This window comes from Physeter macrocephalus, chromosome 1 (genome assembly GCF_002837175.3).
Source record: "Physeter macrocephalus isolate SW-GA chromosome 1, ASM283717v5, whole genome shotgun sequence".
NCBI lineage: Eukaryota > Metazoa > Chordata > Mammalia > Artiodactyla > Physeteridae > Physeter > Physeter macrocephalus.
The window spans coordinates 34,373,353-34,391,200 of NC_041214.2; the positions used below are offsets into that span (position 1 = coordinate 34,373,353).

Here is a 17,848-nt window from a genome sequence, read left to right on the forward strand (position 1 = left end):
TTCTTTTTCCAAGGTCCTGGATCATCTTCACTATCATTATTCTGAATTCTTTTTCTGGAAGGTTGCCTATCTCCACTTCATTTAGTTGTTTTTCTGGGGTTTTATCTTGTTCCTTCATCTGGTACATTGCCCTCTGCCTTTTCATCTTGTCTGTCTTTCTGTTAATGTGGTTTTTGTTCCACAGGCTGCAGGACTGTAGTTCTTTCTTCTGCTGTCTGCCCTCTCCTAATCCCTTTATTTTTAAACCAGGACTTTTCCAGTGTATAACACCCTGCTAGTGTTGTAAGGTCTCCTGCAGAGGCGGGGGGTAGCTGTGTCTCACTGTGAGGACTAGGATACTGGCAGCAGCTGCATTTTCATTATTGACATTTATATTTTAAAATAGCTATGCTTTTTTCTTCTGTTACCCATTTATCAGCGAACTTTATCCTGAAATGAAATTGTTGAGAGTGTTGGGTTCTTGATCAGTTGTTTTCTTAAGAATCTATATAGAAGCTAAATAGCTCCAATTTCATTATGGAACTTTTTAGAAATTTTTGAAAGGGAAGTAACCATAATTCTCTTATTATGGCATTTATTCAGTTATTTCCATGTGATGGGCTTGACCACTTAGGCCTGTTGCTTCCATTTTTTTCCTTAATATTTTCTTAATTCTGTTGTGAATTACCTGAACCAGTTTCAGAACTCAAACAGGCCCATGGAGTTATTGGAGTTTCATAATGTTCAACTAATTAGAGTTTTCTAGTACACTAGCAATACTTAGAATAGTAACATAATTGCTGCTGTCCTAGGATAGTAATACTGATAACATTCCTGGGAACCCAGAAAATGGGATGGTTCATATTCTTTCTTCATTGTATACTTATAAAGCCTTAGTTTTATACGTGTCGTCACAGTTCTCAGGTTCCATGTTACCTTAATATCCTTACTAGGAAATAAACTTTATAAAATAAACTACCTGTTAGAAAACATTTCTTTTTCTGTTCCAGTTGAAGTTTCGAAGTCTGAAGTTGGGCCCTTTAATGATTCTGCTCATGTGGAGCCCCTTATTGATTCTACTCATATTTCTCTGCAAGAAGAAAACCAGTCTTCTGTCAGTCATTGCCTCCCTGATGCTTCTACAGTTACTGAAGATGGTTTATTTAGCCACAAGAGTTTTCTTGTTTTAGGTTTTAGTAATGAAAATGAATTTAATATTGCAACTATCATAAGAGAAAGTGCTGGAAAAATTGTGTCACTTCAGAGCAGAGTTGTTGCTGATTATGCTGTGGTTCCTCTGCTGGGGTGTGAAGTACAGGCAACTGTGGGAGAAGTTGTTACAAATACGTGGCTGGTAAGAAAACACTAGCAGTTGAAATGTAGTATTGAAGGATGTCTGAAACTAAGAGTATATGTTTATTTCTTAGGCAGTTCAGTTTCAGTAAATTGGTATTTGGGTTTGAGCACTGTCTGGATTTTGCTTTTAGCAAAGGAAATTTTAAATAATAAACTATGCAAGCTTCTTGGTCCTAATCCTGGTAGAATAGAGGGGCCACGCCAGCAGTGTTCCTTCTTCGGAAGTTACTCCAGGTCATCTCATACTATTTCAATTTTACTAGTTTTCTTACTACCAAAACATGACATACACTTTTGTATTATTCCATTTTGTTGGCGTATCACTAATAATTTCATCACTGATTTTTTTTTTCAACTTTCAAAGAGAAAAAATGATAATACATTGGAAGAAATTAAATTTTAAGCAAAATTCAATAAATTCGATGACAAATCTGACTGATTTTAACATCCTATATAATGGATTGATGTGTATGTATTTCTTTAATGTTATAATTTTAAATGTGTTGAGAATGAGCATATATACACATTTATATGAAAGTAAAATTGCTTTTCATCTAAACTAAAATTACTGTTACTGTAACTGAACCAGTGTTAACCACTGGTCGCTTATTTCAGGTTGATGTTATTGTTTCTCTTGTTTTTAAAAGGTAACTTGTATAGACTATCAGACTTTAATTGATCCAAAGTCAAATCCTCTCTTCACACCAGTCCCAGTAATGGCAGGAATGACTCCTTTAGAGGATTGTGTTCTTTCATTCAGCCAGTGTGCAGGAGCTGAAAAAGATTCATTGACATTCTTAGCAAATCGCCTTGGAGCAAGGTATGTAGTATTTTTAGTGTACCTGCTGTCTTGGTGTACTTTTTATTTGTTTTGACTTATAGAAGAGCAGTCAAATTAGGATTTCACTGGGTGTCTTTATAACATTTATGAGGAATGTGTTGCATATCTGTGTGATGGCTCAAAGTGGGAGAGGGAGAATGCTGTTAGATGGATGCCTGGCAAATGTTAAGACTCCAGGTATTAATGCTTACCTACCAGGAAAGGGAATAGTTAAAGCTGATACATGGGTCGTTATTGAGTGTTGCTTGTCTAAGCATTATTTATTCCCTTCCATTTGCCATATGGATGATTTATTCTTTTTCAGTGTACATTCATTGTTTTTCTGCAGTGTAAATGTTAAGCAGGAATAATGAATACTTTGGGAGAAAGAAAATGAATTTTAAAGTTCCAAAATCCAAATTAGCCCCACCTGTAAGTGAACTTTAATGGTGCCTGTTTAAAAAGGAAGTAGAAAACTCATTATATAAATAAATATAAATGAACTAAACTTTACATTAAAGGAAAAGTTCTTTTAGATTATATCATGAAGCAGCACTTAAAATGCTTTTAAACAAGAGACACATCTAAACCGAAATGATTCAGAACATTCGGGAAAATAAAAAAGATGGGCAAATTTATATCAAAAGAAAGGAGAGTGTTGCAGTTTTAACATCAGACAAGTTTGGATTCAAATCAAAAGGCATTAAACAGGAAAAAGAAGAGCACTGTAAATAAAGAGTGCTATTCACACTGAAGGTAAAAAATATGTATATACCAAATAGAGCATGACTACCATTCATAGAACAAACACAGCAGGAAATTCAATGAGGAATCAGCAGAAACATTAATTGTAGGAGACTTTAATTCCCACCTTTTACCTCATGACAAGTCAAATGGAAAACAAGAAAGGATACAGATTTAAACAGCATAGTTAGCTATCCACCCTAAAACAGTGACCATACCATTTCAGGCACCTGTGGAACATTCATAAACGTTGCCTGTACAGAAATTGGCTACAAAGAAAACCTCAGTAAGTTCCCTGAAGTAGAAAGAATGGAGACCATATTCTGTAATCACAGTGCTAAAAAAAAAAAAAAAAAAATTAGAAATAAGTAGTAGAAATAGAAAATGAAAAGTCTTTATCAACTGGACATTTTAGAACTTTTTAGTAACTCTTGGTTCAAGGAGGAATTCAAAACCACTTTTAAGCCTTGAAATCATTATTAACCTGATAGTAACAAGCAACACCAGTGCCCACATTGTGACCTGAAAATACCACTTCCCACTAAAAGAAACTAAAGCTTAAAGAAATGATCAGTTCTAGGTCTGGGGCAGAAAAGATACCAGTGAGTCTGGAACATTTTGTCAGAACAGAGAGGAAGTATTGATATATTATTGAAGACTAGTAGGAAGGGTTGTGTCAAAAGGACCTCCACTGGCCAAAGACAGGAAAAGTTAAGTGTCACTAGAGATAATAATGGCAGTGGATCCAGACACATCAAATAATGTTTAAATCATAACTTCATTATGGCACCAAACAAACTAAGCTAATTGGTCATGTTTGAAGGATGCTAGGAAACCAACTCATTATTTTGAAAGCTGGTAAATAAAGAGAAAGGATCAAGTATTTATCCTGCCTTTCTTATACAGTCTGTATCAGAATACCATAATGATGGATAACACAATTTCCCTTTATAGAAGTATTCCAACAAATAAGTGAAAAAGGAATGATAAGATTGTGACTCCTAATAAATGAAAGAATCTAGGCAGATTCTTTCTAGAAGAATTTCTAAATTCAGCAGATTTTCAATCTGTTGAAAATCAACAGTTAACCACATACTAAAGAGAAAACCAGACATTATATGCTTCCTTGTGAAGAATACATCACCACCTTGAAGTAGTCTTAGCAAAATAATGAAACCTCAGTGTAATAAAGACTAGATTCAACTACTGAATTATAGGAAATACAGGAGAATAACATGTTCTACTACAGCACAGCAATACAATCAGCAAAATCCAGACTCTGAGATAACTCTACATTATAGTGTTTTCAACAAGGGGGCAAGGAAAGAAGAGGGAACCTGCAAGCTAAAAGACATAAGAAATTAAATGTAGTGTTTAAGGATGCACTGTGTGATAAAACTAAAGAAAAGTAAGGAAGTGATAATCATAAATATCCAAATAGTGACTACTGTTAGCAAGGGAGAGAAGGGGGTTAGTAACTGAGAAGAGGCACGTTGGAGAGGTTCTGGAGTGACTGGTAAGATTCTGTCTTCTGACGTGGGTGGTGGATATAAGGGTTTTCATCTTATGATAATTCATTAAATTGTATATTTCCTTTTTTGCTGTGTTCTGTACTTGGATTATACCAAACAGTAAGCTTTTGGAAAAAACTGAAATTGTAGCAAATAACAATAACAAAATATGGCAACAGACTAAAGCGGTGCTCACAGAGAAATTCAGCAAAGTGGTTATATAGAATATTAATGTACAGAAGTCACTTGACCTTCATATGTACAACCAGTTAGAAGAGCTAATGAAAACAAAGGTCTCTTACTAAATCTGTAGTAAGAGATAAAACACCTTGCAACATGATGTGTAATCTAAAAAAACAAAACAAATGAACAAACAAAATAAAACCAAAATAGACTCATAGATATAGAGAACAAATTAGTAGTCACCAGAGGGAAAGGGAATGGAAGGTTGGGCAAAATAGGTGAAGGGGATTAAGAGGTACAGAATTCCAGTTATAAAATTAAAAAGTCACAGGGATGTAATATTCAGCATAAGGAAAATAGTAATACTGTACTAGCTTTGTATGTTGACAGATGGCTACTATACTTTTGGTGTTGATCATTTGTAATGCATTTAAATGTCGAGTCACTACGTAGTACACCTGAAACTAATATAATATTGTATGTCAACTATACTTCAATTTTAAAAAAAAATTTAAAGTGAAACTTGGAAGAGCTACAGAAACTTGTAAAATGCTATTGAGGGAAATAAATAAGACTTAAACAGTATGAAAGATGTATCTGCTCTTGGACAGGAAGACTAAACATTATAAAGAAATTTTTTAGAGAGGGCAATAAGCGAATTAATTCTTAAATTCAAAGAAAATATTAGCAAGCAGGAAAGTCATAAAAATTCTGAAATAGAATAGTTATTTAAATATATTTTGTAAACCTCACTAGATAAAATAGTGTGTCTGTAAGTAGCAGAAAGTTCAGTTAACATGCAGAAAGTCTAGAAATAGACCTAAACACAAACAGGAATTTGGTATATGATAAAAGTGATATTTCAACTTATTGAGGAAGAGATGGTTTATTTAATAAATATGATTCAGTAAAGTTGGAGCAACATCTCATCCCAAAATAAGTACCAAATTAATTGATCAGTGGGTTAAATGTGAAAATGAATCCATGAAAGTACTAGGAAAAATGTGGAATATTAAAAAAATCTTAAAAGTGGGGATCTAGACCTAAAACCCAGAATTCCTAAAAGAAAAGTCAATTCTGTTTATATCTCATATTCTGTTTTTGCCCCCATATTCTCTTTAATAGTCTGTGATCATGAGGAAGGCGTTTAATTTCTCTGCATCTTTTCCCAGGTCGTATTTTTACAATAATTTGTAAAATATTGGTATTTCACAAATATTGAGAGGATTGAATGAGATATGTGAAAATACTTGGAGAGGTTGTAGTGGGCTAAAAGATATAATGTGTTATTCATACTCTTCTTTGTTCCCGTAGTTGTTCCATGCTGCCTCCTTTTGGGAGGAAAGACAAGGTGGATGGGTGATGACTAATTAAATAGATGGTTTTTCTGGTTATTTCTTGTAAGTCTAGTTTAATTTGCTTATGTTTTTATAAAAAGTTTAATTGTTGCAATACATTTTCATTCTAGAGTAAGCACTTTTAAGGGGATTAGCTTAATTTAAGAAATAGAGCCAACTTTTAATCTGTGAGTATTTTCTTATATTCAGAATTCTAACCAAACCATTGTATTAGAAACTTCATTCTTACTTTGCTGGCTAATTGTGCATATGACATTTGGTTTTCTTTAAATGTAACTTTCAGTGTTCAAGAATTCTTCGTTCGCAAATCCAACGCAAAGAAAGGCATGTTTGCCAGTACACATCTTGTATTGAAAGAACCAGGTGGTTCTAAATATGAAGCTGCCAAGAAGTGGAATTTACCAGCAGTCACTATAGCTTGGCTGTTGGAGACTGCTAGATTGGGAAAGAGAGCAAATGAAAGCCATTTTCTGATCAAAAATTCACCTAAAGAAGGTTAATACTTTTATTTTGTCCTTTTATATATATTTTTTTACAATTTGATGGTTTCTGGGATATGAATGTGCTAAAACTTATTTTTAGGACAGGTCATTAAAATTTCTCCCTTTCATGTGAGCCACTCTTGGGCACTCATTATTGGGGGTGTGGGCAAAATAAATATGCGTTCATAGCACAAATGTTTAATTTGTATCTGTACTATCAAGAGTAGGCACTATCTGAAAGCTAGAGGGTACAGAGCAATATAGGAGCATTCTAGGGTCTCAGTGTTTGAAGTCTAATGAGCTTAGATCCCATTTACTGTTCCTTCAGTGGGTCATACTGACACATCTTGTGAGTAAAGTGCTCTCTATTCCTCATCTTAGGGCTTTTGCATGTTATCTCTTGCCTGCTTCATGCTTGCCTGTTCCTCCTTATCTTTCAGTTCTCAACTTGGATGTCACTTTCCCTGGAAAGTCTTCCTTGACTCACCAAGTATGGCCTTTGTCTTGCCATAACACCCTGGCCTTTTGTAGCTCTCATCCCAGTGTTACCGTTCTAGTTTACTTTCATGTTTCCCTGCTCAACCATAAGCTCTGAAAAGGCAAGGAGTACATGTGTCTTGTGCATTATGTATTTTCATTGTCTAGATTGGGCCTGGCACAGAGCAGCCGTCTAATAAGTGTATTTGTTAAATGTTGAAAAAAGGTAGGAGGCAGGATGGGAGGACACAGTAGCCTCTCTTGTAAGATGATGGCATCCCTGGGCAAACTTCAGGGAAGCTTCTCAAAGCTATTACTTACTACTTTTATCTAGACAACCTGGAAATTTTACAATGCGGGCAAAGTAATATTAAAACGTCATTAAGCACTTTCCAAAAACTTGACCGTAGTTGTTAACTCTGAGTACATGTACTTGGGATTTTCTTTTTTACTCTGCCATTGACTAAGATGACATTATTTATATAATTATGGGCAAATTATGAGGTTTATTGAGAATATTTCAAGTTACAACAAGATGAAACAGGAAATCTAATTTCATTAATTATTTGTTTCAGTTGATGTACTTGTCTAACTCAATGCATATTTTAATATATTGTCTGGTTTGTTTCTTTGAAAGTAGGTATATAACTTTGTGGTTTGAAGTATACTTGAGAATTCACATGAAAACTCACAAAGATGTAAAAACATCACTTCTTTTGTGCCTCTTTAGACACAAAAAGACATTAGTGGCTCACATTTGTTTCTTTTCATTTTAAATCTCTAGAACAAAGTTTGGAAACTGAAACAACAAACAGGGTGAATCTAAATCCAGATACTCCAGAGCATCCTGTCACAGACCTGGAAACTCACAGAAAAACAGCCGTTACACCTTTAGATATGAACCGCTTTCAGAGTAAAGCTTTCCGTGCGGTGATCTCACAGCACTCCGGACAGGCTTCAGTCTCCCCTGCAGCAGGACAACCACTTCAGAAGGAGCCCTCATTACGCCTGGATACCCCATCAAAGTTTCTGTCCAAGGACAAACTCTTCAAGCCTTCCTTTGATGTGAAGGTAAGGCTTATAGAAAATGGTCCTGGAGATAACAGTTTTATAGCTTATAAAGTAAAGCACCAAGTTCTCCATCACCTCTGAAGTTTGTAGTAGTAACTTCCAGAAATGTTGGCAAATAGATGCATAGTATTGAGTCCCTACATATATCCAGGGTTGAGGTAACAGCTAGAGATATATATGGTGTGAAATCAGGACATCTGGATTCAAGTCCTATATCTGTCATGAACGGTATGACTCACAGATCATTTAACATATCTGAGCATTAGTTCCTTTTGTACAAAGAGCATAGTATCACTTACTCTGAAAACTTACAGGTGTATCATAAGGATTAAGTGAAATTGTGTGATGAAATAATTTTGTAAACTGTAAAATAACATAAACACATGTTTTGATTCTAGGAGTACACCCGGTGCTCTTTCTGAAAATGTCTGTTACCACTTTACTTTTCAATCATTTCCCTTAAAAAGATGAGTTAGTGTGCATTTTTCTTTGGTCTTCTGAGCACTGGAGTATGGCTCCCTTTCTGAAAAATACGTTCACAAATCAAGGGCTAATTCAAGCTTCTCAAATGGTTTCCTTTCATTCCCCAAAGATAATTTCTTCACTATTCCTTTAGTAGTTTTTGGCCTTTCGAATGGCTATTCAAACCATGTTTTTTTAATCCATGACTTCGCAAAATTATTGTACGGTTTATCTATTGAGGTTTTACTCATAGAGTTTAATAATTTTTACTAGTATGTTTTGCAGCAGACTTAAAGTTTACAGATTGTTCATCTTCAGAAAATAAATATAAATTGATACTTGGGACAGTTTTCTCCAAGCTAAATCTTTGGTCAAATTTCTTCTGAAGTAATATTTTGTGCTGTGATTAACACTGTTCCTTGTGCCTTAAGAAGTAGAGGAAAACCACTGGTTTGGGAACTGCAAGATCTAGTCAGGCCTCTGCTTTTCCTCTTGCAGCCTTTTAAGGCGAGTCAACCTCTTTGGGTTTCATTATCCCCGTCTGTAAAATCATGGAGCATATCTAGATGACTTCCAAGGTCTCAAAGCTCATAGACTCTTTGAATAGTAAATGAAATAATATTAGAAGACCAGAAGATAGTAGAAATATTTCTAGTCATTGAGACCATTCTTCTACCTTGCAGTGAAAAGCTGATGGTTCTGAAATAGTCTCAGTGAAGGTACAAAACACATTTAAAGGTTTCATTGTTTAGTCATAGTGTATTTAGCAGTGTCTCTCTCTCTGTGTCTTTTGTGATATATAAAATAGTTCTTCATCTTATAATCAGTGGTTCTTCAAATTGATGTAATATGGTATTTTGAATTTTTTCTCTGAAAACAGAAGGGCCCATGATTCCATATGGGTCACAAAATTGAACATACATTAGCCCTCACAATAAAAAGCACCCCTTATTTAACTTAATTTTTAATTGACACACATCCAGAAAAGTACAACAAATGTGCTGGTAAATGAAACGTTAGTGTTAACAGTTGGGAAGACACAATACATATTCAGAAAGAGATCATTGCCAATGCTATAGAATCTTCCTCAAGTCCCCCCTTCCCATCACTTCTTCCTTCTTCCTCCCCAAAGGTAATACTCCTGACTTCTAACACTAGCTTTGTTATGCTTGTTTTTCACTTTTAAATAGGTGGAATCATAACATGTTTTGAGTCTGTCTATTTTTGTTCAACCTTCATTTAGAAGATTTGTCCATGTTGCTACCTCTAACTGTAATTCATTGATTTTATTACTGTGTAATAATCCAGTGTATGGGTATATCACAATTTACATATTCAGTCTACTGTTGATGGGCATTTAGGTGGTTACTAGTTTTTTGCTCTTGCAAACAACACTACTGTGAACATTCTTGTGCATGTCTCTTGGAATACGTATACATGCTTTGCTTTTTGGTATATACCTAGAAGTGAAATTACTGGGTCATGTTTCACCTTCAGTAGAGACTGACAGGCTGTCCAAATGGTTGTACCAGTTTATACTCCCACCAATAGTGTATTGAGCACCCAGTTTCCCCATCCTTGTGAAAGAGGTATTATAAGTTGTTGGTTTTTTTTAACATTATACTTGGAAATAATTCCTAACTTACAAGAAGTTGCAAAATAAAAATAGTATAAGGAATACTCACATAACCTTTTACTCAGATATGTAGAGTTTTCATTAATTTCCAGATGGAAGGATTTTGTTTATTTTTAATTTCTAGTTTTATTGCATTGTGATCAGACTTTTGTTTGTAATATTTCTACTTCACAGAACTTACTGATCTTTTCTTTGTACCTTGATATATGAGCAGTTTTTGAGAACATTCTTTGAGTTTTGAGAAGATTCTTTGATAAGAAGATATATTCTTTATCAGGGTTTTCTCTCTATAGAAAAAAGTCTGACATATTGATTATATGTTTAGATCTTTTATATCCTTTCCTATTTTTTGTTCATTTAACTCCTCTTATACTAAGTGGTATTTTCAAGTTTCCTAATATTGGTGTGTTTTTTATTTCTCCCTGCATCTGATGTGGTTTTTGTTTTGAATAGATAATTGCTGTATTACTTAGTGCATAGATATTCATAACTGTTATGTAAGTAGGAATGTGTCCTTTGTCTCATTTAATGCTTTTGGCTTGAAGTGTACTTTGGTATCAGGATTTCAATCTCTTCTCTCTTACTGTTTTCATTTCCCTTATAAATCTGTGCATTCCTTCATTTTTAGCCTTTTTGGAGTGCTGTGTTTTAAGTGGGTCTCCTATATACAGCATAGAGCTGGGTTTGCTTTTTGAGCCATTTTGAAAATCTTTCAATTAGGCAGGTTAAGCGCATTCACATTTAATATGACTTGTATTTGGTCTCATTTCTGTCGTAGATTGTAATTGCTTTGTGATTATGTTTTATATGTGTTTATTATATGTTTCTTCACTTATTGTGTCCTCTCTGTGTTTTTTTTTTTCCTTTTGGTATTTAGGAAAGAGTTTGTTTTATTCTCATGGTTTCTTATAGTGTTCTTAATCCCCCTTCTTCTTAACCTTTTATATGTCAGTTTTAAATTACGTCTAGATCCCCTGCTTACTGCTTCTATTGCAGTCAGTGATCTTATTCTGTTTCCACCTTTTCTCTCTTCCACTATTTTTAGTTACATTTGTCTACTTTGTCAGAAAATAAAATGTTTATATATTCTTCAACCCATGGACCTCACCCTTGTTTTAATCTTAACTCTGCATTTAAATATATGAAATGTTCACTGTCTGTCCTTTGTGAAGCTTCCCTGTCCTCTTTTGTTAGGAATGAAGTTCTGCACCTTTAAAACTTTTACTAAGGCCTTGATTCTTCATCAACAAATTGTTCAGATGTACTATTCTTGGTTTGCTTTTTTTTTTTTTCCTTGAGTTTCCTGAAAATGCTGGTCCACTGCTACCTTGCTTTTATGTATGTTGTTTTTGAAAATTGTAATGCCAATCTAATTATGTTGTCTTTGTAAATTATTTCTTTTTTGCCTGAAAGCCATGTGGATTTTTCTTTTATTTTTAAAGTCTAATAGTTTTACAAGGATATGTCTAGATATTGATCATTCTCAATCAATTTTCCCTAATACATGGTGAGTTTTTAAATGTTTAGAATTTGGCTTCTCTGAATTTTGGTGTGCGATTAGAAAAATGGAGCTGCCAATCAACTGAGTTGAATAGAACGCTTTGGGATTGGAGCCTAAAGATCAAGAGCTCGTGTTTTGGACACATAAAGTTTGAGATGCCTGTTAGACATCCAAGTACTTTTGTCAAATAGGCAGTTACACATAAAGCCTGAAGTTTGAGGAATGGTGAGTGGTCTGGGCTAGAGAAAGAAATTTGGAGATCCAAGTTTGTAGGTAACTTTTAAAGCCATATGAGAAGAGATGCCAAGAGAACAGAAGAAGAAAAGAGAAAAGGTCTAAGGAACATCCATAGGGGCTCACATTTAGAGAAGGAGACTGAGAGGAGCCACCAGTGAGGGAAGAGAAAGTCTAGAGATTGTCTTAGAGGCCAAGTAAGAAAGTATTGAGGAAGGAGTGGTTCACTATGTCAGATGCTACTGAAAGATCAACAAAGGTGAGAATAGAAAGTTGACCACGGGATTGGGCATTGTGGACACTGGTGATCTTAACAATAAGAGTTATTGTGACATTGTGGAGGTTGAAGCAGGTGGGTTCCTACAGGAATGTGGGAAGAGTTCGGGACATTGACTATAAACTATGCGTTTGAGGAGTCTTACTGTAAAGGGGCATCAAGAAATGGGGTGCCAGCTGTAGGGCAAAGTATGATCAAAAGAAGGTTGTTTTGTTTTTAAAATGGAAGAAATAACTGTATGCCAATGTGATGGATCAGTAGAGATCCAGTTGATGGTGCAGATGAGAGGGGAGAATTAGTGAGAGGGGTTGGGATCTAATGTTTAAGAGGGGGAAAGTACTAGAAGGAAAGCAGTGCTCATGGCATAGGTGCAGAAGGTGGGTAGACATGGTGTGGGAGCTCTGATTTGTATATGAAGAATTCTTTTAAATGCTGCAGAGAAATTTAAAAAAAACAAAAAATGAAAACTTTTGCAAATAGAAAGCCTTACCATGTTCTCAAAAAAAAGATTAAACATCCTAAAGATCTAAAAAGATAATATAGATCCTATTAAAAATGTAAGAGAAATAGAAAAGAATAATTAAGGGAAGGCACTAGCCCTACTAATTATTAAAACATCTTATAAAGCTTCAGTAATTGAAGCAGTGTGTTATTGTTAACGTGAATAATCAAATCAATACAGAAGATTACACCCCATAGATAGAAGAATGCATTGTATGATTAAGGGGACATTCAAATCAGACAACTGGGTAGCCATCTGAGAAAACAGGATAAAACCTCAAATCTTACATCAGAATGAATTTCAGAGGATCCGATACTTAAGTACAAGAAAGGAAGGCATAAAAACACTAGAACAGGCCATGAGAGAGTGAGTTTGTTTTTAAATAATTCCGTTGTGAGGATGGCCTTTCTAACTATAACATAATACCAAAAGAAATAAAAGATTCATATGAATTTGCCAGCATTAAAAAATTCTCTACATTCATCTATGCAGATTTTATAAATATGCAATAGAAGTATTTGTTTAAAAAAAAATTCTCCATGGCAAAAATTTGACAAATGACAAATTGGGAACAAATATGTGCATATCATAGTGGGTATATATGTGCATAAAAATATATACAGATATATTTAGGCAAGTGGATATTTTAAAAAGACTAATAACCTAATGGGAAAATAAGCAAAGGATAGGAAGAGATATCTGTCACAAAAAATTGAATAGAAATATTATACATGCACGAAGATGTTTAATCTCATTCAGTATAAGAGGATGGAAAATTAAAGCATGCAGATATATTTTTTAACCTATCAGATTGGCAAAAAAGAAAAATCTGATTACCCACTGTGCTGTCAAGCATGTTGGGAAACACTAATGCTTTGCTCATGAGAATGTCATTGTTGGTTTGCACATTTTGCTTAAATGGTTCCCTTTACTCTTGTGTGTGCAAAATGTGTGTGTACAAGGTTATTCACTACATCGTTATACTGGCAAAAGATTGTTACTCTAAATATTAATCAGTTGAGCACTGGTTAAATACCTTCTGCTGTATACATGGAATACTATGCAGATGGGAAAGAGAATGAGCACAAGCCCTGGACAGCAGTGGCCTCTGCTCACGAGGGAATTGTGGGTAGCTTGTGAACAGGAATACATTTTGTACCTTTGAAGATTTTTCACAATTCTCAGCTCAATCTAACTTTTTAACCTTCTTTATAGTTCATGTCTTGTTTATATCCATCCTTGCTTACTTGTTTCCGTCTGTGTGTTTTGTTTGTTTACTTGTTCGTTTATTTTGTTTTTTGGTATCATTAATTTTAACCAACTTCAACTCTAAGATCAGACAGATGTGGTAAGTGCTGCTGAAAATGTAAGCTTGTCAGTCTCTTTGAACTAATTTGCTGGACAGTATGAAATTTTTTTTCTTCACAATAGATACTAGTTCAGTCTTTTTATTGTTGTTTAGAGGAAAACTGGAGGAGGTTAAAGCTATGATCCAGTTAATATTGAGGATTATTCCCTTTCTCTCTTTACCTCTTTTTTCTCCCTCTTTCCTTATTCTGTTTACCTCTCTCTCTTCCCTTCTCTCCTCTCTTCTTCCTTTCTCTCTCCTTTTCTTCTCCTTTTCCTCTCTTCCTTTCTCCCTCTCCCCGCTCCATACATACAGGATGCACTTGCAGCCTTGGAAACTCCAGGAGGTCCCAGCCAGCAGAAGAGGAAACTGAGTACACCACTCTCAGAAGTCATTGTCAGAAACTTGAAACTTGCTTTGGCAAATAGCTCTCGAAATACTGTCGCTCTTTCTGCCAGCCCTCAACTGAAAGATGCCCAGTCAGAAAAGGTAGAATTAAATCTCTCATTATAAGATAGTTTTAGATAAAAAACACTTAAAACAATAATGGTTGCTCTGTTTCTTTTATTTTCCGTGGGCAGGAAGACGCTCCAAAGCCACTTCACAAGGTAGTGGTATGTGTTAGTAAAAAACTCAGTAGGAAGCAGAGTGAACTAAATGGGATTGCAGCCTCTCTAGGTGCAGACTACAGGTAGGTGGCTCATCTTTCTGTTTGGTGGTGATACGGCCTAAATTTATAGGGAAACCTAAATCTGTTGTGAGCATCTACAAAAAACATTATTTTGCCTTTTATTTTATTTTATTTTATTTTAACATCTTTATTGGAGTATAACTGTTTTACAATAGTGTGTTAGTTTCTCCTTTACAACAAAGTGAATCAGTTATACATACACATATTATTTTGCCTTTTAGTTTGTTATATTGTCTACAAAAATCTCTCCAATTGATTTTTAATTTAGCACATCCTTTTAAAATATTCTCTCCCATATCAATTCACTCTTACAAGTTTGTTTTTAGGGCATGTTTAACAAATATATGAGAACTTATTTTGTGCCACTCACTATTCTAAAAACTTGGGATCCATGAATGAGTATAATCTAGAAAAAAATCCTTGTCTTCAAGGAGTTTATAGTCTAGTAATACATTAAGCATGTTTCTTAGTGATTTTCAAATTAGAGCCTTTCTGTAAGTAGTACTAAGTACTGCAGCACTCCTGAATTAAAAGTGTCTTTTTGAGGATGTTTGAATTTCTATCATGTTTACTACTTTGGAGGCATAGTTTATCAGATCCACTCTCAACCTGACAGCCAAACTAGAGACAGGTCTCTAGCATAAATGGCATCAGTATCAGGGAATGAGAGACCCTTGCCTATTCCGGCCAATTCTGAATTGATTTTATTCCTCCATTGTCTGTGGTGCTTGCTCTCTTGATCACTTGTTTTCAGCGATTCATAAATAGCATAATGATTGGTTTTACAAGTAACAAACAGTTTGAGGAATATGATTAGCTTTATCTTTCCCTTTGGTAAGTCATTTCAGTTATCTTTCTTTTTGATAAAGAAATTAGATCAGGGAATGTAAAAATAAAACGGGTCTGTGATATTTATAAGCATCTTAGTGTTTAATTCATCTGTTGTCAAAGAGTAAAGCTTTCTTACTTATTATAACTATTATTTGTATTGTCTATTTTATAGATATATTATTCTATAATAATTATGTAATTATCTAATATTATATAATTACTATTATATTTATATTACCTATTACTAGTTTTTGAGCGCTTAGTATGAGGCAAGTATTATCTCATTTCATTCTCACAACATGAGAGTATTCATATTTGTCAAAATTGAATGCTTCCTTTGGTATTCTGTTTGGATGTGGACTTGATGTAAGATTTAAAAGGAACACATAGGACTTGTATTTCTATAAGATTTAAAATGCCAGTCCTGGGAATTCCCTGGTGGTCTAGTGGTTAAGACTCTGCGCTTCCACTACTGGGGGCACAGGTTCCATCCCTGGTCAGGGAACTAGGATCCTGCATGCTGTGCAGTGCGGCCAAGAAAAAAGGAAAGAAAAAGAAAAAATTTGCCAGCTCCTGAGCTATCTACATCTACTGTCTACAACCATTGATGGTCTGTTCTTGAAGGACTGAAAGGCACAGTTTTTGTATTATCACAGTGGAGTCGGATAGTAGTAAACCAAGATGATTCAGGCAAAAAATATTCCTTTTTTTTTTTTGAATTATCTTGATAATTTATTTACATTTTACTGTTTTACCTCACAGCAGGAATAGAAACAATTATTAGAAAGACTGGCAATTCAATTAGCAAGGGGTTTTTCACTATTATTTTTAAGGACACATGGGCAGTGAGAAATAGAATGTTTATAATATAATTTAGGAGGGAATATTCCTTCTTAATTTGTTTAACTTGGCTATTTTGAAAGTTCAGAAATAGGAGTTCCCTGGTGGTCTAGTGGTTAGGATTGTGGGCTTTCACTGCCGTGGCCAGGATTCAGTCCCTGGTCGGGGAACTGAGATCCCGCAAGCCAAGTGACGTGGCCAAAAAAAAAAAGTTCAGAGATATTTCTTATTTAGGAAATGGGAAGTATGTTAGGTATCCATAAAGAGAAACCTCCCTTTATTTTGGTGATTACATTTAGAATTACAATTTTTATTTCCTCCTTGGTTTTTTACTTGATCTTTTGAAGGATGAAATATTTTACTTTTTTTAGATTATTTTCCTAAAATAATCAAGAAAATATTAAATGGAAAGAAATCAGGACCATAATGTAATAGCTAAGAGTGTGAATTTTGAAGTCAAAACTGGCTCTACTTCTTATTCACTGAATATCCTTGAACAGTTTACTTTAATCATGCCCTTCAGTTTTCTTATCTGTTAAATGAGTAAAATAATACATTGTTTTAGGATTGTTGTGAGGAATGGATGAAATAATTCTATGTAAAGTACACACTGTTTTATGGGGCACAGAGCAAATGTACAGTGACTAGTGACTGCCAACAACTGGAGGACAGATTGGATGCTTTGCCATTTCATTAACTTGAAAATACTTTTATTGTTATATCACCTTTATAAAATGATATTATAAAAGAAAATTGAAAATTTAGAAAAGTATACAAAGGAAAGTAATATTTTCAAGAATATCCTTCTAAATATATCTCTGCATTTATATACCTAGAGATATATGTATAAAATTTGACAATGAAAGTGGAGCCTGTCATTTAATGTTTTTTGCTTACTCTGGTTCTTGAAAGTTCTGTGAAGGTCAGAGTATTCTGTTTATAGACAGTAATGATCATCTTAAACGAATGTAGTTATTTCTCTCAGGTATTCATTATTTTGTGTGTTTGCTTGTTTCAGGTGGAGTTTTGATGAGACAGTGACTCATTTCATTTATCAAGGGAGACCAAATGACACTAATAGGGAGTATAAATCTGTAAAAGAAAGAGGAATACACATTGTTTCAGAGCACTGGCTTTTAGAAGTAAGCCATACTTTTTTCCCCTCCCCTCCGTTAAATGAAAATGCATGTAAACAGTATTTCAAGGCACAAACCCATTTTTTTGTATGTAAACAAGTTCGATAACCTTAGTTAATTACACATTTCATATCTTTGGCATCAAAAAATTCAGATCTTTAATCCTCAAATGCTTAACGAGTCTTTAATGGGTACTCTTTCAGATTCTCTGATTGTTTTTGCTAATTAAAAATGGTATGAAAGAAAATTTTATAATAATTTGAGGAGAATTAATTTAACATGCCAATACAGCTTCTTTTCTTTCCTCTTTGTCCCTTTCCTTTTCTTTCTGGGTATTGCCTGGAATGTGATAGATACCTTGGCAAAAGCATAGAAATAGAATTAGATTTTATACTTTAGTGGACATGAC

At 34.4% G+C, this 17,848-nt stretch overlaps 1 protein-coding gene across 2 annotated transcripts in view; it reads left to right on the top strand.

Moving 5' to 3' along the window:
- TOPBP1 (DNA topoisomerase II binding protein 1) overlaps positions 1 to 17,848 on the top strand; it is a 68,280-nt gene that overhangs the window by 26,559 nt on the left and 23,873 nt on the right. For both annotated transcript variants that reach the window (XM_007120564.4, XM_028489708.2), the window contains 7 exons: positions 990 to 1,333; positions 1,983 to 2,155; positions 6,235 to 6,446; positions 7,695 to 7,981; positions 14,257 to 14,430; positions 14,523 to 14,632; positions 17,322 to 17,445. In XM_007120564.4, the coding sequence (XP_007120626.2) occupies positions 990 to 1,333; positions 1,983 to 2,155; positions 6,235 to 6,446; positions 7,695 to 7,981; positions 14,257 to 14,430; positions 14,523 to 14,632; positions 17,322 to 17,445 (1,424 nt within the window). The remainder of the gene's footprint in view (positions 1 to 989; positions 1,334 to 1,982; positions 2,156 to 6,234; positions 6,447 to 7,694; positions 7,982 to 14,256; positions 14,431 to 14,522; positions 14,633 to 17,321; positions 17,446 to 17,848) is intronic.